The 25,938-nt window shown below is 35.7% G+C and overlaps 6 protein-coding genes across 7 annotated transcripts in view; 1 reads left to right on the top strand and 5 right to left on the bottom strand.

Annotated features, from left to right (window-relative positions):
* LOC105966063 (fruit protein pKIWI502) overlaps positions 1-25,938 on the bottom strand; it is a 44,897-nt gene that overhangs the window by 17,658 nt on the left and 1,301 nt on the right. Inside the window, exons 2-5 of one of the 2 annotated variants that reach the window (XM_088818507.1) lie at positions 25,809-25,908; positions 25,629-25,724; positions 25,432-25,512; positions 24,632-24,709 (exon numbers count right to left, since the gene is read on the bottom strand). In XM_088818507.1, the coding sequence (XP_088674633.1) occupies positions 24,647-24,709; positions 25,432-25,512; positions 25,629-25,724; positions 25,809-25,908 (340 nt within the window). In that variant the 3' untranslated portion in view covers positions 24,632-24,646. Of the gene's footprint in view, positions 1-24,456; positions 24,710-25,431; positions 25,513-25,628; positions 25,725-25,808; positions 25,909-25,938 lie in introns of those variants that run through there. The other variant, XM_012990606.2, reaches the window with a different exon arrangement.
* LOC105965957 (uncharacterized) lies at positions 307-2,083 on the bottom strand. The gene is made up of 2 exons (XM_088818299.1): positions 1,902-2,083; positions 307-637 (listed from the first exon to the last, which is right to left on the bottom strand). Exons 1-2 carry the CDS (start codon positions 2,081-2,083, stop codon positions 307-309), a joined length of 513 nt encoding a protein of 170 aa, XP_088674425.1.
* LOC105965956 (uncharacterized) lies at positions 3,040-3,937 on the bottom strand. Its single transcript, XM_012990500.2, has one exon. It carries the CDS (start codon positions 3,755-3,757, stop codon positions 3,245-3,247), a length of 513 nt encoding a protein of 170 aa, XP_012845954.2. The 5' UTR covers positions 3,758-3,937; the 3' UTR covers positions 3,040-3,244.
* Positions 5,193-7,495, bottom strand: GLIP6 (GDSL-motif lipase/hydrolase 6). Its single transcript, XM_012990573.2, has 4 exons — positions 7,166-7,495; positions 6,900-7,033; positions 5,720-6,185; positions 5,193-5,525 (listed from the first exon to the last, which is right to left on the bottom strand). The coding sequence occupies exons 1-4, from the start codon at positions 7,407-7,409 to the stop codon at positions 5,287-5,289; spliced, it is 1,083 nt and encodes a 360-aa protein (XP_012846027.2). The 5' UTR covers positions 7,410-7,495; the 3' UTR covers positions 5,193-5,286.
* LOC105966095 (S-adenosyl-L-methionine-dependent methyltransferases superfamily protein) lies at positions 13,656-15,497 on the top strand. The gene is made up of 3 exons (XM_088818506.1): positions 13,656-13,933; positions 14,018-14,677; positions 14,995-15,497. Exons 1-3 carry the CDS (start codon positions 13,661-13,663, stop codon positions 15,334-15,336), a joined length of 1,275 nt encoding a protein of 424 aa, XP_088674632.1. The 5' UTR covers positions 13,656-13,660; the 3' UTR covers positions 15,337-15,497.
* LOC105966094 (Endosomal targeting BRO1-like domain-containing protein) lies at positions 15,845-23,921 on the bottom strand. The gene is made up of 9 exons (XM_012990640.2): positions 23,310-23,921; positions 22,546-22,853; positions 20,544-21,497; positions 19,794-19,883; positions 19,451-19,519; positions 18,568-18,708; positions 17,822-17,870; positions 17,164-17,267; positions 15,845-16,792 (listed from the first exon to the last, which is right to left on the bottom strand). The coding sequence occupies exons 1-9, from the start codon at positions 23,677-23,679 to the stop codon at positions 16,256-16,258; spliced, it is 2,622 nt and encodes an 873-aa protein (XP_012846094.2). The 5' UTR covers positions 23,680-23,921; the 3' UTR covers positions 15,845-16,255.

Genomic DNA, 25,938 nt, shown 5'->3' with positions numbered 1-25,938 from the left:
CATATGTAAGATTATATTTCCCCATTAAAAAAATATCACCCCCCCAATTATTTCATTTAAATAAAATTTCATATTTGATTCATCAAACTGAAAAAAGTTTAAATTAAACTAAGCAATCAAACAGGAAATTTACAAACTTTTATTATTCAAGAAAATAGTATTACATGGTTACAGATTCGACTGTCTACAAAATTAAGCAAATACTCGCAATATATACAAACATATATAGGTTTTAATTACAAATATATATATATATATATATATATATATATATATATATATATTCCACTTATATAATTGATATAACTACTGTTTGGAAGCCTGGTCTCCAGCATGAAGTCCGGCGAAATAACCCTGAGGGTTGCTTTCAAAACCACCCCTCGATATACACTCTCCTCCTCCTCCCGGCGCCGTCATCATCCCTGGTCCGCAGCCACCGCCGCCACCACTTCCCTTTCCGGCCGATCCACCACTTTTACCGCCGCCGCCACCTCCTTTTCCTCCTCCACCACCACTACCACTGCCACCTTTTCCTCCTCCGCCACTAGCGCTGCCACCTCCTTTTCCTCCACCGCCACCACCACCTTTTCCTCCACCGCCACCACCACCTTTTCCGCCACTACCACCACCTTTTCCTGTCATTTTATAGTATATAATCTGCGATATCTATAGAAAAGAAATGCACACACACACACACTTATATATACATAGGGTTATTGGATAAGAACTAAGAATTAATTGAACTACGAGCCTTTGTGCATGGGCTTTGGACAACTATGTACGTGCATGCATGCATGCATTGTTGAGTTGTACCCCTCCATTACGTGACACAACTTGGCTTCGTTATGTACAATAAACTAGATTGAATTTCTATATAAAATCCGCGGGTAATAATATAATACTCAATTACTCATCCATTCCAATTTTCACTTATTAATTATATTATATGTTTTTTTTAATAAACAAAATAAGATGACGTTCAATTTAATATTAGAAGAAACGCTGCGTTTTACTATTAAACATTAAACAAATGGTCTAACATTGTCATGTCATCTCCAAATTTAGATGCTAAAAATTGGAAATCTATATCTATAATAGCCGATGAACAATGTAATAGCAGCTCAGTTTTTAGTTTTTACTATCCTGTTCCAACCATATCATCTATATCTTAGCATTTTATTACATTTTATTACTTTTTACTATTTGATTATAATAGATATTTACAATTAATATATTTGATATCTTATATATAATATGCAAAATAGTAGGTATTCTTTCGATAAATCTATATAATAAAATTTACATAAATTAATAATAATAATAATAATAATAATAATAATAATAATAATAATAATAATAATAATAATAATAATAATAATAATTAGATAAACGAAAAAAAAGAATTAAATAAACTTAAAAAATGTCACTGAATAGAAATTTGGCTTAGAAAAAAAAAGATGACTACACGTGAATAGTAAAAATGTGGGGTGGGGGCTGCATTATTTTAATATTATATTGGATACCATATGTGAATAATTAACTGATATATATACCAATTAGGTCATTGAATTTAGCAATCGGCTAAATTATAGCTCGGATCAAGTTTTCTCGGTTTAAGATGGTAAAATATTTATAATTTAGTTTTGCCTCTCCAAAACCTACAAGGTTGGAGATGCTCTCAATCTAAAATTTGCTAAAAAATATCTTCAAAACAGCAGTTACATATATAATTTAATTCACTTTCAATTTGGTCAAGCAATAATTAAACTATTTTATTCATGATAATATATTATCATTGACTACACAATTAGGGGTAGCACTCCCATTATATTATTTAATTAAACTAATTAAATCAAAATCACTTCCCCTTTTGATCATTGCCACGCTGTCCAGAAAAATATCCCTGTGGATTACTCTCAAAGCCAGGCCTAGATATGTAGGTCGTCCCACCTCCTCCCGGAGCTTTCATCATTCCACCACTGCCGCCGCCGCCTTGAGAGGCTCCACCACCACCATTGCCGCCACCGCCACCGCCTTTTCCCCCACCAACTGATCCACCACCGTTGCCACCTTTTCCAGACATGTTCATTTCTTGATATTTTTTAATTAGCAAATATGAAAGTAATATTATATTATTAGAGTATAAGAAACTAGCTAATACAAACTGTATATATAAAAAGGCGATCGGTTGTGATGTATATATAGATGTAAATTGGGTGTGTGTGTGTCTCTTTGATTTAATTAACTTAAATGCTCTCACGTAATACAAAGAGATTAACATCTTAATCTCATTAGTTAGTATCATTTCCCAAGAATGAATATCAAAAGTCCCAAGAAAAGATTGCAGTTCATGAATTACGATGCTTTTTGGTCCAATTAGCAAATTCCCTCATTTCCTTTTTACCAATTGGATTAATTAAATTAATTTTTTTTCTCCAATTAACACTTTTTAAATAAAATAAAATAAAAATCAGTGAAAATCTAATTTCAATTTCGTTCCAGAAAAAATCTAAGAGCGCAAATGAAAAAAGTAGTCACAAAATCAGCTTTTTTTCTGATCGGTAAAAAATAAAAATCAAACAAAAATTAATACTTAGTTAACCTATAATATTAAATGTATAATAATATTTTGTCTTTAGTTTTCAATTTGGGCTATATTTATTTATTCATATATCTTAAGCCCAATACGTGTCTATTTGGTTATTGGGCCATGTATAATTTTCATTACAAATGGGCATAAACCGAGTTACCAACTCAGCTCAACCAGGCCTTTTAACATAAGATCCATATTTAAATTCATTCTTATTATTTTAAATAAACTTTTAATATTCATTAATATTGTAATTTGTAGATCATTTTTCCCTTTTATTTACAGTGTATGTCATTTTCCGATTAAAAATGAAATGCTGATAGATTCAATCTTGTTGGCATGGTCAAATTCAAAAGTAGCAATCCCATTCAAAAGGCAACCACTAGGAAATTACCAAATTTCGTAATTATTATTTAATTATAAATAAAATAAAAATCACGCTATACCAATTATTGTCATCAATATAGTATAACATATCTTCAAACTTAATTTGTATGTATATCATCCACAGTGTATGACTAACCAACAAATCAACCACCTAATTAACAAAATTAAATTTCACACACAAAAAAAAAAAAAAAAATATACATGGAAAAAATTACCGTCCTAACCTATAAACAAAAGCTATTTTTTTTAACTAATTTTTTTTAATTTTCACCTAGAAAAAATTGGCTCTTCCATAATTGTGTCCAACCCCGGCCGCTTCGACCTGCACACGGCCAGTCTAAACTGATACTCCGGCGCCATATCCTCCAAACTCAATCTCGGCCGTCCATTCTCACTCGAATTGTCAGCCGCCGCCTCCGGAGACACTCGGACGGAGCTTCCGCCGCCGCCGCCTGATAACCGCTTCGGCGCGGAATTGGCAGACATCAGGAAAACGGCGACGTCAGCGGCGGTGACGACGGAATTGACTCTCCTCATCGGAAGCATAACGTAGAGGTTTCCAAACTCCAAGTCGTCGTCCGCCGACAGCGGCGAAAATCGGCGGCCGATGATTAACGATTTGGAGTTGGCGACGAAGTAGCTGGGTGAATCGAGCATGAGCTCCGCCGCCTTGACCGGCTGCCGGAACTGTCGAATTTCGCCGCCGGGGAGTAGAACCCTAGCGGATCTATGATTCCTCAGCTTCGGAGCTACGAAAGCGCAGGAGATGTAATTTCCCATTTGATGTTGAAAAAATGTTGTGAAGAAGGTTTTTGGGGTTTCTCTCAGTTGGTTTACAGACTTTATATACAACACGACTGTTGAGTGTTGATGAGAGAGAAAGAGGAGAGAGAGAGAGAGAGAGTTTTTGCGTGTGTTTATCTAGTCACGCTTCTGGTTTGTTTCTGGTGATTAAATTGTTCTTTTTTTAATTAATAAAATAAATAAATTGAGGAGTGAGAGGAACATTCAAAAGCGTGCCCCACATTCACACGTTAATTCAGAATTTATTTATTTATTTATGTATTTTTCTTTTATTCAAAAGGGAGAAGTTTATTAATTATATTATATTATATTATTTTAAAAGAGGAAAATGACATTATATATATGGGCAGACGGTTGTGGACTGTTTGGGTGTTGACTAGGCGACGCGGACTGAGTTCGGCCGAAGTCTGCGGAAGCTTCGAACTAGCCCAACTATCTTATTTTACATACTTCTAAACAAAATAAAATATTATTATAATAGAAAGAAAAAAGAAAAAAAAAATCGATCGCATAGGCATAATAATTTTTAAATAAATGAAACAAATTCAATACCACTAGTTCAGAAAATATATCTTGTACAAAGGTAATTTTGATGTACATTTAAAATATATTTTTTATATAATATTTTTTTGAAATTATGAGTGAATCTGAATCAGAATAAGTCCAAATTCAATTATAGTTAAATCTCTATAAATTAGTTCACGTTGGATAAAAATAAAAAGTTATGGGATATGAGTTTGACATATAACTCATTTTATCGGCGCGTTAATCAAGCCAATTAATGAGGGATAATAAGTGCCATAAAGACGAAACCATCATTATTAGAAGAAGAGAATATAAACGTGTTGTAATGAGTAATGATAGGCTGCGTGCGAGCTCACGAAACAATATAATAATCTTCAAGTCCAAGTGAACTTGGGCCACCTAATTTTGTTCTTAGTTAGCCCTAATTGTGCCATTAATCAAATCTTAATCATATCCCACATAACATTAATAACCTCATTTTTGTGTAACACTTGTAACCTATGTAGCATGGATAGGGAAACGAACATCGGAAAATAGCATGCCCCAAAAACGGGGACACGGAAGTTTGGGCAAAATGTGTAAATATAAAAAATATAGGGGTATATTTATAAATATACTATATAATTATATATATATAAGTTTTTATTTATATATATTTTCATACAAATATATTCAGAATAAATTTTAGTATCAATTATTAGTTTGCAATTGTCCATTAGGGTTTATTACTCAGACATGTTTATAACTTTTTAGAAATTGCAAAACAATCCATAAAGGTGTCCAACAAGTGTCCTCCAATGTCGGACACGACACGTGCCCGAAACGCGAAAACGTTAAACAGTTGAAGTTTATGTGCCACATAGCTTGAAACCAAGTAGTACAAATCTGACAGAAACCAAAAAGTCCGATTTTATTTTTTCCATAAACAAACCTCAATACATATAAATTAAACCGAACACATACATATATATAATCGATATTTAAAACTCGGGGAGGGTAATATTGGCAAGTTGCTTCAAATTAAAGGGTCGGATCCGGGTCGTGTCACCCGCCCACAAGGCCTTGGATATGAGTTTGTATGTATGCTCAGATGGGTGAAAGAAATCCCAAAATAAATACTCATTAGGGTTTTTGCACACTGTGTACCCTTCTTTCCCACACTGCAATTGTCCTCCAAGTGTTCCTAATCCACAGCATGCATTATCCACATTTTTAAATCCTGTTTAAAATTAATCACAGATTAATTAATTACATACAATTAAACATCTATAAATTAATACAATCGTGATTGAGAGAAATTATTATTTAAGCGAGGTTATTAATTTATCGATGTTCTGCTGTATGTCAATTGATAAAACCATTTAATATATATGCATTATTTATACCAGAAAAGGGATAACAAAAAGAAATTACCATATCGTTTGGGGTCGTCGCGAAAAACATGAACCAACTTATAAACACCTCCGAAAACACCGACTGCGCCGGGATATCTTACAGGCAAGCCCTTCACCAAATTGTCGAGCCCCGTATTGTAATACTTCACCATCTTATTCATTTTCCCGTAGCATTTATTGACGGGTGCACCTGGCAAGAGTGCACGGGCCGGTACACAGCCGACGGGCCCTAATGCGAACACTGCGATCTTGCGGGCCCCAAGCTTGTGGATTGTGTCGATGAAAAGTTGGACTTCTTTGAGCATGGATTGTACGTAAGCGTCGGGGGTTAATGTTGGGGTGTCGAACGGGGCAAAATAGTTGAATATGTCGTTTGAGCCGGACTCGAAAAAGAAGAGGGATTTTTGGAGGATTTTTATGTTGATGTGGTTTTGGTCAACTAGGGTTTTGAATTGTTGCAGCTGGACTTGGAGTGGTGTTACTCCCTGCAAGAAATTTATTTGATTGATTGAGATTTTGTATTGGAAATGTATAAAATAAAGTTTGCACTTATTGCATGGTGAAGAGTGAAGATTCAAGAAATGAAATTAATTATTTGATACTTCGGATTCCACTAGGACCACCACTTACTTTTTTTTTTTTTTTTTTTTAACGAAGTAATCTGCTAGCAAATTATACTAGAGGCGTAAATTGTAATAGATGGAAATTAAATCATGTTACAATTTATTATATGGTCGATTTTGATGGGAACAATTTCCTAAGAGGGATATTTACACTTTATCAATTGTCACCTAATTTTTTTTGGTTGTGTTTAATTTTACCGTCTGAAAGTTAGTATATGATAACATAATTAATTGAGATTGAAAAAAAAAAAATTAAGAATAGCATATGAAGCACTAATTTTTTTTTAAATGAAAGAAAATGACCCGAAAATATTTAAAAGAATTCGTGGCTCATATATTATTGAAAATTATTTTTTTATAATTAATATGGTTTTAGAATTTTCCCAAAAATATAAATTAAAAGATCAGAGAAAGAAAGCCATTAAATTGATTCAAAAAAATAAAAAATAAAAAAGATTTCCAGTAAAGAATTTTTTCCTCCTAAAATCGTGCTTGTTTCGGGACACCTTTTCATGTAAACACGACTTTTATATTTTCATACAAAAAAAAAAAAAGATGCAAAAAAGAAATTCTCACTGTTTCGTTATTTGTTGCACGTAGAACCCCACTGCCGGCGCTGGCGAAGTTGATTCCGTTCGCCGGATAATTCTTTCTACCTCCGTTCACAATTTCCAGGTACGGTTTTTGCAGTGGGATTCTCAAAAATTGAGCTGCCAATGCCATCGGTATCAATTATTACCATAAACCCTCATCAACATATTAATTATCCCCAAAATAAAAATAAAAAACACAGACACCCGCACGTGTGTGTGTGTGTGCAATAGATCGAGAGGTGCACTTACAGATGAAATCGGCTACAGTTCTGCCGTTGGTGAATCTTCCGGTGGGGCGTTTAAAAAAGGTGGATCCGTACGGTGCGAAATCCGCCTGCGCGGTGCAGTTTTTGATGTAGTGGTTGTTTCCGGCGTCGAAAATTGAGTCGCCGAATATGAAAATCGCCGGAACATCCGATCCGGCGGCGACGGCAGAAAACGAAACTCCGAGTAGCAGAGAAATAACCAGTAAATAATTAAATCGTCTCTCCATTACAGAATGTTTTTCCACAATCTCTCTCTCTCTCTAGATCTCTCTCTCTCTAACAAAGTTGATATGGGTATATATATATATATATATATATAAAACAGTGGGGAGAATTAAAAGAAGGAAAAGGTGGAGGAATTAAAAAGTGAGAAGGAAAGACAAAATTATGAAACAAACGCAGGATGTAAATGCATGCATGGCCAAACAGCCCTTTCATCAGCATTCATTATGGACAGCTTTTCCCCAACAGCAACTTTTGTACTTTTCTTATTCTTATATACACCCCTCTTTTATCTCTTAATTGCTTTTTACCATTTATTATTTATTATTAATTATTAGTATTTTCTTACTTTTTAAAGTAGGGGAAACTACAGATAAATCCCTAATTCAAAACTCAACACACAGATCAGTCCCTAGGTAGTTTCCCCAAGCAATTCAGTCCCTATTCACGCGTCTGACATGCAGTTCAGTCCCTAATGTGAATTTTTATATATTTTATTATATTCTCTCTCTTCTTTTTCACTCTCACCCTTTTCTCTCTCTTCTTTTTTCTCTCTCTTCATCTTCTCTTTCTTTCTTCTATTTCTTCTCTGTTTCTACTGCTCTCTTTCTTCTCTATTTCTTCTCTCTTTCTCTCCTCTGGTTTCCTCTTTTTCCGACGAAAAAATCACTGTAAAACCCACCCACCCAACAATGGTTTCGAATCCCGGAAGGTTATTTTACTGTTGCCCACACCATGGCTACTCCCATTGGTGTGAACCATTTGAAGTTGGGCAAACTTTTTCCAACTCAAATCGTGAAGAAAATGAAGCTACATGTGCGTCGATGAACCAAGTCCATCAAGAAAGTGAAGTGAAAATTGCAATTCTGAAGGTGGAGTAGTTCATAGTTTGATAGTGTTGAATCTAGTAATATTTGCAGTCTACATGCTATGTAAAACCTATGTACTGTTGTTTAATTAGTGAACATAAGAGTACAATGTATAAGCTGGTAAAGTTCGGGTTATTCGTGAATATAATACGCTTTGTCCACCAAATAAGTACAATGTATAAGCTGGTAAAGTTCGGGTTATTCGTGAATATAGTACGCTTTGTTCACCAAATAAGTACAATGTATAAGCTGGTAAAGTTTGGGTTATTCGTGAATATAGTACGCTTTGTTCATCAACTAAGTACAATGAATACACATGTGAAGTACAAGTGATTCGTGACTATAGTACGATTTGTTCACTGATAAAGTATATGTTTGCCATTTATATAGTATTGTTACAGTCTATATATTATTGTCGGTCCAATGCATCCATATGATCGCATTTTAAGACACAACTCTTCATTTTAAGACTATTAAGAATGAATGGAGACAATGTGGGAGTAGATCAATATCGATTATGGTAACAATTGAAGAAAATATTAGTTTTACACTTGAGCATTGTAGACATGTATGAAATTCAACATATTTATGGGATCTTGTATTCCAAACGCAACAATAATTCTCACCTACCTTAAAATAACCATCTAAAACATAATTTATGCATCTCCAGTACTTATTGATCATTAAAGCGTCAATGAAATTGGTACAATGCAATTCATCAAAAAATATGGTACGCTTTGTTCATCAAGTAAGTACAATGAATACACTTGTGAAGTACAAGTGATTCGTGACTATAGTACGCTTTGTTCACTGATAAAGTATATGTTTGTCATTCATATAGTATTGTTACACTCTATTTATTATTGTCGGGCCAATGCATCCATATGATCGCATTTTAAGACACAACTCTTCAGTTTAAGACTATTAAGAATGAATGGAGACAATGTGGGAGTTGATCAATATCGATTATGGTAACAATTGAAGAAAATATTAGTTTTACACTTGAGCATTGTAGACTTGTATGAATATATTGTATAGTATATGAGTATCATGTATGAAATTCAACATATTTATGGGATCTTGTATTCCAAACGCAACAATAATTCTCACCTACCTTAAAATAACCATCTAAAACATAATTTATGCATCTCCAGTACTTATTGATCATTAAAGCGTCAATGAAATTGGTACAATTCAATTCATCAAAAAATATGGTACGCTTTGTTCATCAAGTAAGTACAATGAATACACTTGTGAAGTACAAGTGATTCGTGACTATAGTACGATTTGTTCACTGATAAAGTATATGTTTGCCATTCATATAGTATTGTTACACTCTATTTATTATTGTCGGGCCAATGCATCCATATGATCGCATTTTAAGACACAACTCTTCAGTTTAAGACTATTAAGAATGAATGGAGACAATGTGGGAGTTGATCAATATCGATTATGGTAACAATTGAAGAAAATATTAGTTTTACACTTGAGCATTGTAGACTTGTATGAATATATTGTATAGTATATGAGTATCATGTATGAAATTCAACATATTTATGGGATCTTGTATTCCAAACGCAACAATAATTCTCACCTACCTTAAAATAACCATCTAAAACATAATTTATGCATCTCCCGTACTTATTGATCATTAAAGCGTCAATGAAATTGGTACAATTCAATTCATCAAAAAATATGGTACGCTTTGTTCATCAAGTAAGTACAATGAATACACTTGTGAAGTACAAGTGATTCGTGACTATAGTACGATTTGTTCACTGATAAAGTATATGTTTGCCATTCATATAGTATTGTTACAGTCTATATATTATTGTCGGGCCAAGGCATCCATATGATCGCATTTTAAGACACAACTCTTCATTTTAAGACTATTAAGAATGAATGGAGACAATGTGGGAGTTGATCAATATCGATTATGGTAACAATTGAAGAAAATATTAGTTTTACACTTGAGCATTGTAGACTTGTATGAATATATTGTATAGTATATGAGTATCATGTATGAAATTCAACATATTTATGGGATCTTGTATTCCAAACGCAACAATAATTCTCACCTACCTTAAAATAACCATCGAAAACATAATTTATGCATCTCCCGTACTTATTGATCATTAAAGCGTCAATGAAATTGGTACAATTCAATTCATCAAAAAATATGGTACGCTTTGATCATTGACTGCAATCTTCTTTTACATCAATTCCTGCAATTACATACACATAAAACTACAATTATAACAAATACAACGTACTATAAAGTTCCACATGTCAATACCATCCAAAGTTACTAGTAATACCATTCAAAGGCACTAGTAATACTATTATGGCATATGACTTATACTACAGGACCATCAAACATTATACTTCTAGTACCATATGTCAATACCATCCAAAGTCACTAGTAATACCATTCAAAGGCACTAGTAATACTATTATGGCATATGACTTATACTACAGGAGCATCAAACATTATACTTCTAGTACCATATGTCAATACCATCTAAATGCTTTCGGGACAGTACTTCGAGTACCCATGTGTCAATACCATCTAAATGCATTATTAAGGCCATTACTGTCCATGACACATACTATAGAACCAGTACGAAAAATACAATAAGCCTCTTTCCCATATCCTATATGAAACCCTTGTTAAACCCTTTGGGGACATGCTAATGTCACCGAAGAATAATACCCATGAGGAAACTGTTACAAAATCATGAAATTCGACAACAAATAAATGATCTTTGCAAACCCAAACAACAGAAAAACAGATATTGGAACCGATTTAATGATTAGGGAAAACACCGAATAAAGTCGAGGCATAATACCCATGAGAGGATATGTTCAAAATCATGCAATTCTACAACAAATAAACCTTTTTGCAAGCTTAAGCAACACCCAAATGGGTCTGTTTCCAAGAAAATGAAAGAAAAAAAAAATCAAACCTTGTTGTTTACCCTGCTTCACCATTGTTGAGAAATGGGTTTGTTTATTTTTATTTTTCCTTTCGTTGTATAATTTTTCTGCGTTTTGTTGATTCTTCGTGCTTCGTTGTTTCTTCCTTCTTTGAAATGTAACGGGCAAAGAGCGTGTAACACAAACGGCGCGTTGGAGGTTGGAAATAAGTTATGTAAAATTAGTATAAAGTAAAGGGTATTTTAGTATTTGCACATTTTATTAGGGACTGAACTGCATGTTAGGCGCGTGAGTAGGGACTGAATTGCTTGGGGAAACTACCTAGGGACTGATTTGTGTGTTGAGTTTTGGATTAGGGATTTATCTGTAGTTTCCCCTTTAAAGTATGAACACAAAATGTATATGTCAATTTTTAAATTTCTAAAAGAAGAGTAAAGTTGCTTTTGCCTACAAGACAACTTGCGAAATATCATTTTGTTACATAAGGATAGCCTAGCGGTTGGTGTAAGAGGTTATCACAGTAAAAACCAAAAATCGTAATAATAAACCAAAATTATTCCCTACACGATTCAATTGACTCAAGTTTGAATTTCCTTGACAATATAGTCTCTATGTCGAGTTTGTCACACATGGTTAACTGCCCAGTGATCGCGTTCGATTATACTCAGTAAAGTCTCCGTTAATGACTGTCTTATATGGAACCCCCAGAGAAGATCCTCGAGACTAGCGATTATAAGATTTTTAGACAATTGCTAAGAGAAACTTTAAGTATATTGCTCTCTTTGTGTATATTTTTTTCTGGCTGCCTTTTGTTCACCTTACTAAACATATTGATAGAGTAAGGGTTTTCTAGAGTCCATCGATAGTAGGTTTTTCTTATCCTTCCCTCTCGGGATAAGTTTTCCTTATCGAGATTTTTTCCTCTTGCTGTATCGTGTACTCCAAGTTAGGAGATCTTCTAGTCAACGGGCACGAATTCTCCTAAGCGCCTAAAATGAGCTACCGAGTATGGCCTTACCCTTTTGTTAACCTAGCTCGATTCACGAGATTTGGCTCATTACCAAGTCTACAACCCATCACCTAGTGTGATTTACATCTCTCATATGATTTGCAAACTATATACGAGAATGTAGGTTTACCCAGTGCATCTATAAGAGGCATCTTGTCTTGTTGATTACTTATTTATCTAATCTTTCTGTAAAATTCCCAAAGCATATCAAATGAGCTTTTAACAACCTCCAACCCAAACTTAAACCATTACACCACTCCGAGTTGTTTACAAAAGGTTGTATGTATGCATTTGGGTCAGGGCCTGAAAATAGCCACTAAATGATTTATAAAATATTTGTCCAAGGGCCCAAAAAGATTATATTATTATTATTGAATCCACAGCTTATCCTTTATTAATTCTTTCAATAATGAATCACCTCAATTATGTTTAAACAGTGGTCAAACGCCAAAGGGAATAATTTCTGTTATTTCCTAAGCAGTGATATTATTGTAAGCAATGAACATATATAGTCAAATTCATAATGCCAATACGCATTATCATCCACTTGATCTTCAATTATGACTTTTATTATTTAATCATATTATTTAATTAAGCCCAGAATCTAATATAAAATTGTGAAATTATTTGATGTTTGATTGGGCTAACAGCTTTTCAAATGAGCATTCATCTTGATTGGTTTGGGTATTGCATTAGGCAGCCTAAGAAATTGTCACATCTCATTATCTTTTATTAATGTCAAATATCAGCCACTTGAGTATAATTCAAACCTAGAATCAGCTATATATTATATTCAAGGTCTATTGTGTAATTGTACTCAAAGTCAGGTAGAAGAACTATTTTGGTCTTGGGAAATAGTGTAGAGGATGGAAAACGGGTGAATCCGATTACAATTAGCACTAAATCTGATTTTTCTCGGAAGTGAAAAACCAATTCCAATTATTTTCCAAAAGGAAATTTTAAGAACATAAATCAGAACTTGGAAAATCAAAATTTCAAAAATTGGAAATGAAGAAGCTTGTTCCCGAATTGGAAACTTTTCGGTCGGAATCGACGGAATCCGGAAAATTCCAAGTTTTAGTAACCTAAAAATCCGAATGTCCGGAAATTAAAATATGAATCTCATATATATTTCAATTTACCATCCAAAGAACAATTGAAAATCGAAATCTCATATATGTTCCAATTTCGATCCAAAAAGAATTCAAAAAATCGGATCATCGAAATTTCGAGATTCGGAATGAATGAAAAATATTGTTCCATGACTCGGAAAAATTCAAATCTAAGCGGTGAGAATCGAAAATCCCGTTCAATTTGTCAACCCTAAACAACACAAAAGAAGTCATAATGAATGTGGTCAGCTATAGCTATGTGGAATTATTTTATATTAGGTCCTCATTGCTGCCGGTGAAGATGAATGTGTATATATACATGTGCATGCATGAGTAACTCCATATCACACACACAACAACACACACACACACACATACACAACACACACATGGCTCAAATGTACGGCATGGTGAATTGCTTCCGATACCCGCTGACCTCAATCCGCATGACATTGAGCTCCCCATTGGATCCAAAGCATAGAATCCATCATCATGCAAACCTCAATTTCGATGAAAAAACAACAGAAATGCCGTTATTAGGGTTATACGCCATGAATGGTGGAGAAGGCCCTAATAGCTATGCTCAAAACTCATCCTATCAGGTCTGTATACCTCTCTCTCTATCTATATATATATACAAAAATCAGAACCTAATAATCAAGAACTTACTCTCTTTTTCCTTGCAGAGAGGAGTTGTGGATGCTGCAAAACCAATAATTGAAGAAGAGATTGCAACAAAACTAGACGTCGGGCATGTTTTTTCAACCCACCTGAAGCCCTTTCGAATCGCAGATTTCGGCTGCTCAACAGGACACAACTCCTTCCCAGCCATGCAAATCATCACCGAATCGGTCCAAAAGAAGTTTCGATCCGAAACTTCACAAATCCCAGACTTTCAAGTGCTCTTCAACGATCAAGTTTTTAACGATTTCAACACACTGTTCCGGTCAATCCCACCACAAAAAAACTACCACGCCGCCGCAGTGGCGGGCTCGTTCCACGGGCGGCTCCTCCCTAAAGCCTCCCTTGATTTCGCCTACTGCTCTTGCGCACTCAACTGGATCTCCGAAGTTCCTAAGGCAGTGAGCGATGATACTTCTCCAGCATGGAATAAAGGGAGAGTTCACTACACAGGAGCTGTACAGGAAGTTTTCGAAGCCTATTCGAATCGCTATGCTAATGATATTGGCTCGTTTTTGGAAGCTAGGGCGGAGGAACTTGTGAGTGGAGGGCTAATGGCTCTACTTGTTCCTGCAGCCCCTTGTTTTGAGCATTCTGAGACATTCTACACTACCCAATCAGAGTTGGAGCTTATAGGCTCTTGTCTCGTGGACATGGCCAAGAAGGTAAAGGAACAACATTTATTTCGACCCTATTTCTTAATTTTATGTTATGTTTTAGCATGAATCCCAAAAGGATATTGAGCTAAAGATACGAAATCTATCGTCAAAATGAATCAATCCAAACAAGCTCAATGGATTTGTTTATATGGATTCGAAATCCTTCCTTCAAATCCTCCCATCAAAATGCAACCTTAAAGAATTTCGTTGCATACGAAAGAACCGTATACTTTTCTGTGCAATGCAGAAACCTATAGCAATTAAGTTCTAGAGTTAAATTCACTAACACAGATATGGAGTCCTTAACTCTACGTCTATTGCAGGGAATAATTGGAGAAGAAAAGGTAGACACATTCAACTTTCCGTTGTATTTTACCATCCCACAAGAATTAAAGGCCATAATCGAGAGGAGTAACAGTTTCAGTATTGAAAGAATGGAAATATTAAATAATCCAGGAAAGCGCACCTTGCGCAGCGCAGATGCACGTGCCACGTACCTCAGAGCAACCTGCGAGGGATTGCTGAAAAATCACTTTGGAAGTGAAGTCATGGATGAATTGTTCGATAGGTACACAAAGAAAATTGCAGCTTCACCACTTTTCTTGGACCCCGACAATGAGAAGTCAATAATAATACTTGTCATCCTCAAGCGCAAAGCTGAATGATGTAGTAACAAGAGTATCTACTTTCGATTATACAACCAAATAAGTAGCAATAAATGCTATTATGTAATGTTACCAACTTGTACCACGTTACTCACATGTTGTTTGCTGAAGTTTTTCAGAAGAATAAAGTTATGACACTATTTTGTATTCACTAGTAAAAATATCGAAGTGCACGATACCTTTTAGTATTCATATTGAAGACTACCCTCAGAGTGAATATAACAATTTCAGCACATGATGCATCAATGACAAAATTATATGGTAAATGTCGTGACCTGATAAGAATTTATCAGAAATCTCTCCGACCTGCTTCGGATATCTAACTTACCTAAAAAATCAAAAGCTACAAAGAATTTCCCCTAATCTCACACTTCTTGCTAGTCAATCAGCCAACCGAATATGATAAATATTGGCACCTTCTAAGTTCCAATGACCAGTATATCAAAAAAAAGAAAAAGTTCCAACGAACAAGCACAAGCGTACTAGAAAGCATAAAAAGATTGTCAAATTGCCACATGAATAAATATCTTATTAGCAAATTAATACAAAGAAATGCAGAAATCATTAATTGTAGGCATACAGTACATTTGCGAGATCAATTACTGTTCAAGGTAGGAACAGCCCAACCACCATAAAATTTATATGAACAAACATAACCTCACGAAATCCAAATGTAGTCGTTTTACACAACTATATTGTATCAGCATCAAAAAAAAAAGCATCAAAGTTCTGAATATATGGATGTAATAAAATGTGGAGACGGGAAGGTAACGGAACGAAACTAGCACCATATACACACAAATTCTTGAACACCAGATATGAGCCGCAGGTAGTATTTGTATAAAGTGAATCACTCAAAACCAATTTGAGAGCAAGGTCTAGAATTTAACTTTACCATATAACCATACAGCAAAATTCATCATTGCCTGTAGTAGCCACTCTGGTTGGAGTGGTTGGGAGGCGGATATGGAGATTGAGCAGTGTAAGGAGGGCGGGGCATCGATCCAGGTTGCTGAGATGGCGCATTATAATATGGCCCCTGCCAACCAGGATATGCAGGCTGCCCATACTCATGGCCCACTGGAGCCTGTTGGTGTTGGGGGGGTGGGTATGGATTTGAAGGGGGCTGGTGGTAGGGAGGCGGCACCTGTTGTTGGGTTGTATATGGAGGAGGAGTTTGAGCATAAGAAGCCACTGGTGGCTGGTAAGTGGGGGCTTGTGCGTGAGATGAGTTGGGCATATTCGAAGGGTCCTGTTGCTGCTGTTGAGAATTCGTTCTTTGAACCTGATGAGGTGGCGGCCCAGCTGACGTGTAAGAGTAGCTAGCATTGCTTTTGCCTTCCTGGAAACTAAGGCCTGCTATTTGCCTTTGAACGTCATCAATCATCTCTCGGCACTGGATGTTTCTAGTCATCACAAAATCACTGCACTGTTGCTTTACAATTGTGATAGCGTCCTGTTTTCGAAAAATAACATATTTAGAGATTATAATTTAGTCCACTGTGCACAAACTATACAAGCCCTCTACATCTGGTGTTCTTCACATGCAAGATTGTGTCACCACTATATCCATATTCCATAGTCACGAGAAATTTACAGGTCTACAATTTTTCAACAAATCAGGAAATTTTTGGACTGTAAGCAATTACTCAAATCTAGCCTTATTATCTGTTACTGTAAAATGTAAAAACGACAACTTTGTCCTGAACACACTGCAAAATCACATTTCAGTTTTTTTGACTCGTCACAGTTCACCTTCAATATTTTTCTCTAGAGAATTTTCAATTGGATTGATAATGCAGCCTATAGACAATAGAATTTTCATACCTGAAGGGTAACATAAAACTTCAGTCCTTCATTGATGTTCTCCTTAATTTCTTGGTATTTAGCTACGGCAGCTTCAATCTGTCTGTAGCCCTTTTCACGAGATGCTGAGGAAATATAGAACGAAGTTTGATAATGTTTAAAGCAAAAGATAAAAAATAAAAGGACATGTGAAAACAAAAATAAAAAGCGGCATCAATAAATTAACTTGTTTAAAAGAGAGGAGAATGATTAGTTGAAGATAAATAAAAACAAAAACAACTGTATAGTGGCTAAACCTTCTCGACCCTACAAGTTAAGAGGTAAGTTAATAAACTTGAAAGAAATCTTTTAAGGACAAGATAAGATACTTGAAGATGAATAATAGAAATAAGTTAAAAGCGTCATTGCAGTGTCAAGGTGAACCACATGAGAAACATTTAAATCAACTGGCGCAATTCACATTATTATTTGGTAAATTGACAACCAATTGAGTGGGTGTAAGTTGTCATATCACCAAACACTAATAACAAATGGCAAGTTAACTCTTAGTCTCCACGAGAAAATACATCAAGAATCTGTTTTGATTTGATTTAGTCAGTAAAATTAAGTGCTAAATATGTCCGCAGTCACCATATTTCATATATGACAAGAGAACATTATGCACAGGGTACATACATACCTTTATAATCTTCAAGGTTAAAGATAGCAGCAAACTTGTCATTTTGTGCCTGACAAATATGAAAGTATTTAAGATGAATATTTTCTTCAATGATTTTAAAAGCTTTTCATCTTCTCCTTAAGAACAATCATCATGCTCAGATTTCAAAGACAAATAAATTATAAAGGAATATCCCAGTATTCAAAAGATAGGAGGATGCTAAATAAGCAAGCATAGCAGAACCTATATCCAGATAAACCTCTTTATGAAGGAACAACTTTCTATTAGAAGATTGAAAGCCACCAAAGCATTAACAGTTGCCTTCACAGTCAGAAGTCACCGAACTCCATGAATACAACTTTTTTTGGACCACACAGAAAAATCCATTGAGGTTATCAACAAGTTTCATTTTGTGACGTATATTGCAGCTTTTTAAAGACTGCACTAGACAGTTCGTATAATTATATAAATCTGATTATGAATTGTCAGAATCTTAAGAGACATGAATACACAAGAGAACTTGACTATTAAAGTTGAGAATCGAACTCACACACTCCTGGATAACAATTATTTACTACTCATGTACACATGCACGTGAACAAAGTTCATATTATATGTGGGCGTCAGTGATTGAATTTCCATGTGAATGGTTATCAGAATAACAATAACAACTGAGATCACTTGCAACAAGTCAGCAGATGATTTAAATTAACAACAAATAGGAAAATCTGCATGAAGGTTATTAACATAATCAACTAAATTCAGACCTCAATATGCATTAGTAGTTGGTCTTGTGCTTCAAGGTTCTGAGCAATTTCTCCACAAATGTTGTCATACTTTGCTATCTCTTTTCTGAAAAGATCCTCGTGCGAGCCAGTAGAGGTCATCAATTTGGGCAGTATATCATCCTGAGTGACAAACCACAAGAGTGAAGTCAACCAACAGTTAGTTTCACATTACTGAAGCTCAAATTTAAATCAGATTTTTTTGCAACATTTCTTGTTACATAGGCATGAAATACTTAAAGCACTCTCTTTACTGGAACAGCAAAAATAGTCTAATGAAACTTCCGTTTTGTTTGGAATTCGTGACCCTCTACCCCTCTTTTTTTTTTCCTTGCAAAACATAAATTAACCTGCCCCACTTATTTTGATTTCAAGAATGATAAAGAAAAAGGATTTAGACATTTTCTTGAAGTCTAAATGTCCACAAACTTTAAATTAGGTCAGACCACCAACGCAGAAATGGTAAAATCAAGTTTAGTTGAAAACTATGATGTTAATTTTCAATAAACAGGATTTCATACCTATGGACAATAGAAATTTGACCTGCTGCCGAATGGCATAAATCATCAACAACTAAACTGTTCATTCACAATAAAGACTAATAGTTTGGTGTAAGAACTCAAGAGTCCCTGTTGATAAGTCTACACCCTGATGGAATAAAAATAAATCAGATCAATCGAATTGTTTGCATAGAGATAATTTTTGAAAAGCTGTCCATGGTATGTATCAATAGATAGAAATACAGGCAACACTGAAATTGAACGCAATATACTGGAGATAACAAACAGAAAGGCAGACCGTTCACCTAGCTCATAATGTTAAATAGGACAATTACAAAATCGGCAAATTACTGAATCCATCGTACCTTTCTTTTCATCTCTTTCAGCATGTCTTCAAGGCCTGCTCTCTGAGCACCAAGAGTCTCCAATTGCCGCTGCAAACAAACGCAATAAATCACAAGCTTGCCGAGTTACCAGTCTTGAGGTTAAGCTAACAAAAATATCTTTATCGGAGAAACTTAATTGATGTTAAACGAAAGTATTTGGCTTTTTAATCAATAATATCTAACATAATAAAAATATGCTCGTGCAGCGAAACAACAACATCATGAAATGACGAAAAAAAGAAAAAGAACAGTTAGGTTGACGATAGTCGATACAGATCGCAGATTGACCATTCAAATTATAGCCTCAGTAACATGAATTTACCAAGCTCTGCTTCAGGGATCCAACTACAACATCTTCATTTGCATCCAGAGACATTATTGGCCTAGCAAGAGTTGGCAGGGCAGATTCAATCTAATCACAAATCAACAAGAGTAAACATTAGAAATCCACATTGGAATCAAAATGCAGCAACAACACAGAACAAATAGATTCAGAAGTTAAGATTTAAAATGTAACGAAGTTATAGTGACTACTGCAAAAGGGAAAGAATGTTTTCATCGATTAATTGCTGAAGTAACAAGTTGATATATCTCAGTATTCCACTTTCATGGTAATTGATTTCAGTATGATACTTGTGGGAAAACAATGTGGTGCAAACAGCTACGGTCTCGGACATGGAGCAAATTGAAAATCCATTAATCAAAAATTTTGGTAACAGCATGGAAAGTCAAACAAGAACATCTTGTCTAAACTAAAAGACTATGTATCAGCAAATATTGTGGACTCTAGAACTTCTGAGATTGAAGGAGCAAGTAGGCCACAATTTAATCCTCGAGGCATGAGAAGCATGCCATTTTAGCATACTAACTCACAAATGACCATCTAAATAAGTTCATAACAACCAATGCACGGAGGGATAATATTTTAAGAAGTTTTGATGCATTCAATAGTTTAGTCTTGAATAAGCACTGCCAACTAAAAAATCCAAGACATTTATCACAAAGCTGACTCCAAAAAATTGAGGATTCCAGATCCGGATAGCATTTAACCAAGTGAAGTTTGACGGCTTACCGGACGGGAGTCGAGGATAGACATAAGTGCTGAATATTCTCTCATAGATCTCTCAATTCGAGCATCGCTTTCTCCAGCTTGCTTCAAATTTCCTGCAAACCTATTTAACCTGTCCTGCAAGTTCTTTGTTAAAGTACTGGATTGGGGCCTCGTCCACCGAGTTCCAAATTGGTTTCTAAACTGTGAATCCTCAGTAGCCTCTTTCTGCAACTGCTCCTCTATCTGTACCAACATTTCATGGTTTACCCTCCTTAGGTCTTTCAGTTGCTGAAGCTCACCTTCCAAACCAGCCGGGCCCCCACATATCTGTACTGCCTCCACATCTTCTTTTAAAGCTGTTGGCAGATTGAAATTCCCTTCCAAAGCAAGAATAGAATCAGGCAACTCCATTTCCTTCAGTCTCACCCGAGCTAGTTCACTACCCTGCTGCAATTTCTCAGCCTGAGTCCTAATGATGTCATCAAGCATTTCGGTATACCTAGAAAGCGCTTTTGCACTACTATCAGGAACAAGACTTGCAAACATTTTCTCCTTGCTAGCATCCAATACATCATTCATTGGCATTGGTTTAACCATGGAGAAGGTGGGAAGTGGTGTTAAAGAACTGGCAGGGGGAACCCTCATTAGGTACACTCTGTCGTTCTCCTTCATAGCCCTCTCCAGGTTACGATTCAAATTAGCTTCTAGTTTATTTACTGCATCCAAGAGCTGCTGGGCTGCCCCTCTGGGAGCTGACTTTTTTGCCTCAGAAAGGGCATTAAGCCCACTTTTTAAGCGTGCAATTTCCTCTGCGATTTCTTCTTTGTCATGTAGCTCTAAACTATATCTGTAGCAAGCTTCTGTGTAAAACAAAGCTGCTTTTAGCTGAATATGAGCAATCCAGGCCTTTTCAAAGTGCTGGTTTAGAGGTGCAACACTCAATGCCGCCAAAGCTTCCTCGTAGAATAGCCCAACCTGCAATTGAGGTTATTGACGTGATTGTTTTACTCAGTACTCAAACAAGAAGGCTAAAGAATCCATTTCCACCATTAAGTAATATTTGGCATTACAGTTCCAACAGTAACAAGATTTTTACCACCATATGGTAGTCAACAATCAGTGGACATGTATCATGTACTTGATTAAATTTTCATACATTATATATTATATAATTTTCTATTACAGACGTTTTACGCCAGAAAGATAAGAAGAAAAATCTAACAGAATATCTAAAGTATGTATTCCGTTAATAATTATGATGTTCCCTATACTAAGTGTGATTCCATGTTCATCAATAGAACAATATCATCCAGTTAGCGACCATAATCAATATTAGCTTCAGGTAGAAACAATGTATTCATCATAAACTTTTCTGATTTTTTACTAAGACAGAAGAGCACTAGAACTTCCACAAGAGCATGACAGAGCGATTCTGTTCAAGAAGGTTGGAAGCAATCAAATATAAACTACAGAAGATAAAAGTTTGAATGCCAAATACTTTATTGTGCCTACATTATGGCAGATTTAAAAATTTGCATGCCTTCATGTAAAATTCAATTCCAAGCATGGAACCGCTCAATTAGAAGAAAATCTAGGATTTGGTTTTTCAGGTTCTCTTTCTCACACTCAAAAATATCTGTTTAAGACTGTGATTATCTGAGGCTCTAACCAATAGGCAATAGGAGATCCTTTTCTCTGGATGACTAATTCATGCATTCAATACAAAGGTCTTAAATCTACAGGACAGAATGCGCAGAAACCAGTAGTTCCTCAATTCATAAGCTTTCCCTCTCACAATTTCATCACTTTTTATCATGAAAAACTAACCATCTAACTGCTGCGTGAAGATTTGTATATTCTCAAATATTCTTGTTACGAGTAAAAAATGTTATGTTCCATGTGTTTTTTCTTTGGCCGAGTACTTTCAAGACACAATGTTTAAACCCTAAAAATGTTGCAATACATGCATTCAAGCAATATATAAAGTGAGATGAAGTGATAAAAGAGTTTCTGGCAGAAGCACCTGTCTTGAAATCTTTGAACAGACTCCAGGGCTGCTCCCCTTAGCAATGGTATTCTCATACACACATTCTTGAGCCTGAGCTAACATCAGCCTCTCCAACATTCCAACACACTCTACAGAAACATCCAGCGTCGTTGAACTTCCGACTGAGGCTTTCATTGACACATTATCCCTCAAAAATGCAAATGCCCCAGCTGCTGCTATAAATGAATGTGATGCCTGTCTCCTTCCATCTACTGCAGACCGATCGAAACTTAGTCCCATTTGACTGTGCACTGCCCCCAAATTAAACAACACGGCAGCTTTTTCTACACAAGTCAAATCAGAATATTAGTCAAATAATCTCGGACATAGCAAAATTGAAATAAGAAATCGCTGTGCGGTTGCTAGTGAACAATTATTATTTTTCCTGGACGGTTGCTGATCATCAATTGACATAAAACTACTAAATCTTACAAAATTCTTATGCATGAATTTGTTTCCCCCACTTCACATTTTCATAAATTGAATTTCTGCCTAAACTCGAAACAGATGCCATTATTGATTATTGTAATTAGAAAGCATCTCTAATTGATACATTTATACAGCGTGCATAATTAACTTCGTTTCTTTATAACTAAATTACTCTTTTAACCTAAACTGCATCATCGAAAACGAAAAATAGGCACATCATATCCTCTCACAGGCCAATAATGTAAAAATAAAGAGTTCCGAAGCACGGAAAAAAAAAGTCTCCAATTAATCAATTCAACAAAAGCACCTACCAAGATGTACGTTCTGCTGGGAAGCCTTCAGCTTAGTCTTAAACGCGTCAAACCAGGTGAACGACACCGTATTGACATGATCCTTGTCCGGCGAAATCGGAAACCTGGACTCCACCGCACAGAGGGCTTTATAGTAATTCTGGAGGAGGTCACGCCGCGCCGACGGAGAATCAGCGGCGCCGCCTCGCTCCACATCGGAGCGGAGCTGCTTCAAGGTGTCGAGATCGTCCTCCAGATTCTGCGCCTCGCGCTCGGAGTAATTGACCACGATGAAGTTGCGCAGCGGACGATAGAAGTCGAGAGAGTTCGTCTTCTTCTCGTAGATCGCCAGCATGACGTTGGTGGTGGTGGTCGACGACGGCGACGCCATGGCTTAGTGGTCGGAGCGAAGCGGTTGATTGGAAAAAGGGTATATTGATAATAAGAATAAATGATGAAATTAAAAAACAAACAAAATGAATTATGCGCAGTTAAAAGTCAATGAAGAGAAATTCCGACTACGTTTTATTTGGGGTTTTGATATTTGCGCGACTTGTTCGTATCGTTTACGTGTTGTTGCTTAGTTGTTGCTTTTTTTATTTAATTCGTTAATTCATTTTTTTTCGCTTAGTTGGGAAGGAATTATGGGGGAATGTAATTAATTTATTGGGTCGAATTTGTTAGAATTATTCAATTTCGGCCCAATACACGAGAGCGAAATTTATCCAATACGTAAGTTTCTTTATATTATACTCCTATCTTGTGGATGGTATACCGTCATACATATATTAGATGTGTTTAGGGGTGCAAGTTGGAACGAAAGTTCCAATTTCCGTCGATTCCGATTCGAAAAGTTCCGATTTTGAAACATTTTTTCCATTCCAATTTCTGAATTTTTCCGATTTTTTTGGATTGGAATTGGAATTATATTAAAAAAAAATGGAATTGTTCACTCAAACTATATACCAGCTAATGTTTTTCACTATAATATGCAAGATACATAAAATATCTCTTCAAACTTGATCGCGTCGGAGCTTCGTCCTGACATCATCAAGAAGACGAACCAGATTCGATCACATTCGGTTTTGGACGATGAAGGGTGATAGGTGATATAATTAAACATTATGAATTCAAAAACCGAAAAAATAATCACATCTCAAGCTAAATATTTGTTGGTCGAAATTTACGAGTATAATATGATGGATTTATTCATATTACATGTATTATGTGACTTAAAGCCGATGATGCTCAGCTTCTGAATGAATGAATGATTATGATTTTATAAGCACAAACAAAAAAAACAAAAAAAGTATAAATATATAATATACCAACACGACGAGCTCAAAAATTTACGGTTGTTAGAAGTTCTTCAAAATCTTGTCGCTCGATACTCCATCAGCTACAAGAACAGCAGTCACCTCCTGCAATAAAGCTGATCCATGTAAGAAAATAGCAGATAATCTAACCCACTCAGGCAATTCGACTGTACAACTTTGTTGTAAGTATTAGTTCCAGCACTTTTCTTGACCGACTGTTTTTTAACGACCTTCGTTAGTATAACGTGTATCTTTTACTCAATTACAAAGTGTTTGTAGATCTGCTAAAGATGGATAGTCGAGCGACAAGGTAGACAAGTAATATTCAATCTTTTTAGCCATTTCAGCCCTACTACTAGCTGTTGTCAAACACACGTAACTAATACCCGGATTTCTATCAAGCTATCACATTTACGAGTAGGCTCACATAAGCCTTGGTTATTGATAGAATCATTGTCCTCAATCTGAAATGAGGTGGATTGGCATGCACTCGTTCGTGTAGATGGCTAGGAAACAGCGAGACGGACAAATGATGTGTGTAACGCATTTTAAGTGGAATAACATTAAAGTTTATTTGTCAGGTATAAATATCAAGATTTAAAAGCGGTACCGGGATTTATCCTAAGAAGAGGTCTTAAAAGAAGTACCAAGAATAAATATTAATTTTTGAACTTTTGACCAAGAATTTCGAACGAGGGATGACAATATAAGAGCACTTTCAAGTAGGACTACGTACTCGTTAATTCAGTTCAGCATTGAGCAAAACCTAGTTAGGATAATAAACGATACAATTGTGTAAACTTGATTATCGGCCAAGAACTACTAACCTCAGCCATCTGTTTTTGGCCACAGAGAACTGCTCCGGTAGACTGAGGGCCGTAGTTTCCTCTCTCTCTAGTAAATGCAGCCTGCAAAAGCAATAGAGTGAGAACATACTTATTCATACATATATACATGCATGCATGCATACACACGAGGGAGGCATCACAAATTTCCTTAAACGAAAGAAATGTGTTTGACAAACCTGCACGTAACCTCGTTCCCCTGTCCAACTATCGTCGGGCTGGGACAGCACAGGCACAATATCGACTCCAGACGATTTCCATTCTTTAAACTTGTCCTGTAGAGAATATTCCATGTCTTAACCTTTGCTCGCATGTATAGGGGGGAATGGTGATTGATAATAAGCACGACAGTAAAATACCTGATAAGCCATCCGATCAAGATTTCTAGCTCCGTAATAGAGTCTCACATCAGATCTCACATTAGCATTGAGGCCTTCTTCGATTAAAGACCGGATTGGGCTAGTAGTACATGATAAATAAAATATATTT

This window comes from Erythranthe guttata, chromosome 5, assembly GCF_056151865.1.
Source record: "Erythranthe guttata isolate IM_541 chromosome 5, IM_541, whole genome shotgun sequence".
Taxonomy (NCBI): Eukaryota; Viridiplantae; Streptophyta; class Magnoliopsida; order Lamiales; family Phrymaceae; genus Erythranthe; species Erythranthe guttata.
Note: the sequence above shows the minus strand (reverse complement) of the source record. Positions and strands in the feature narration are given on the sequence as shown.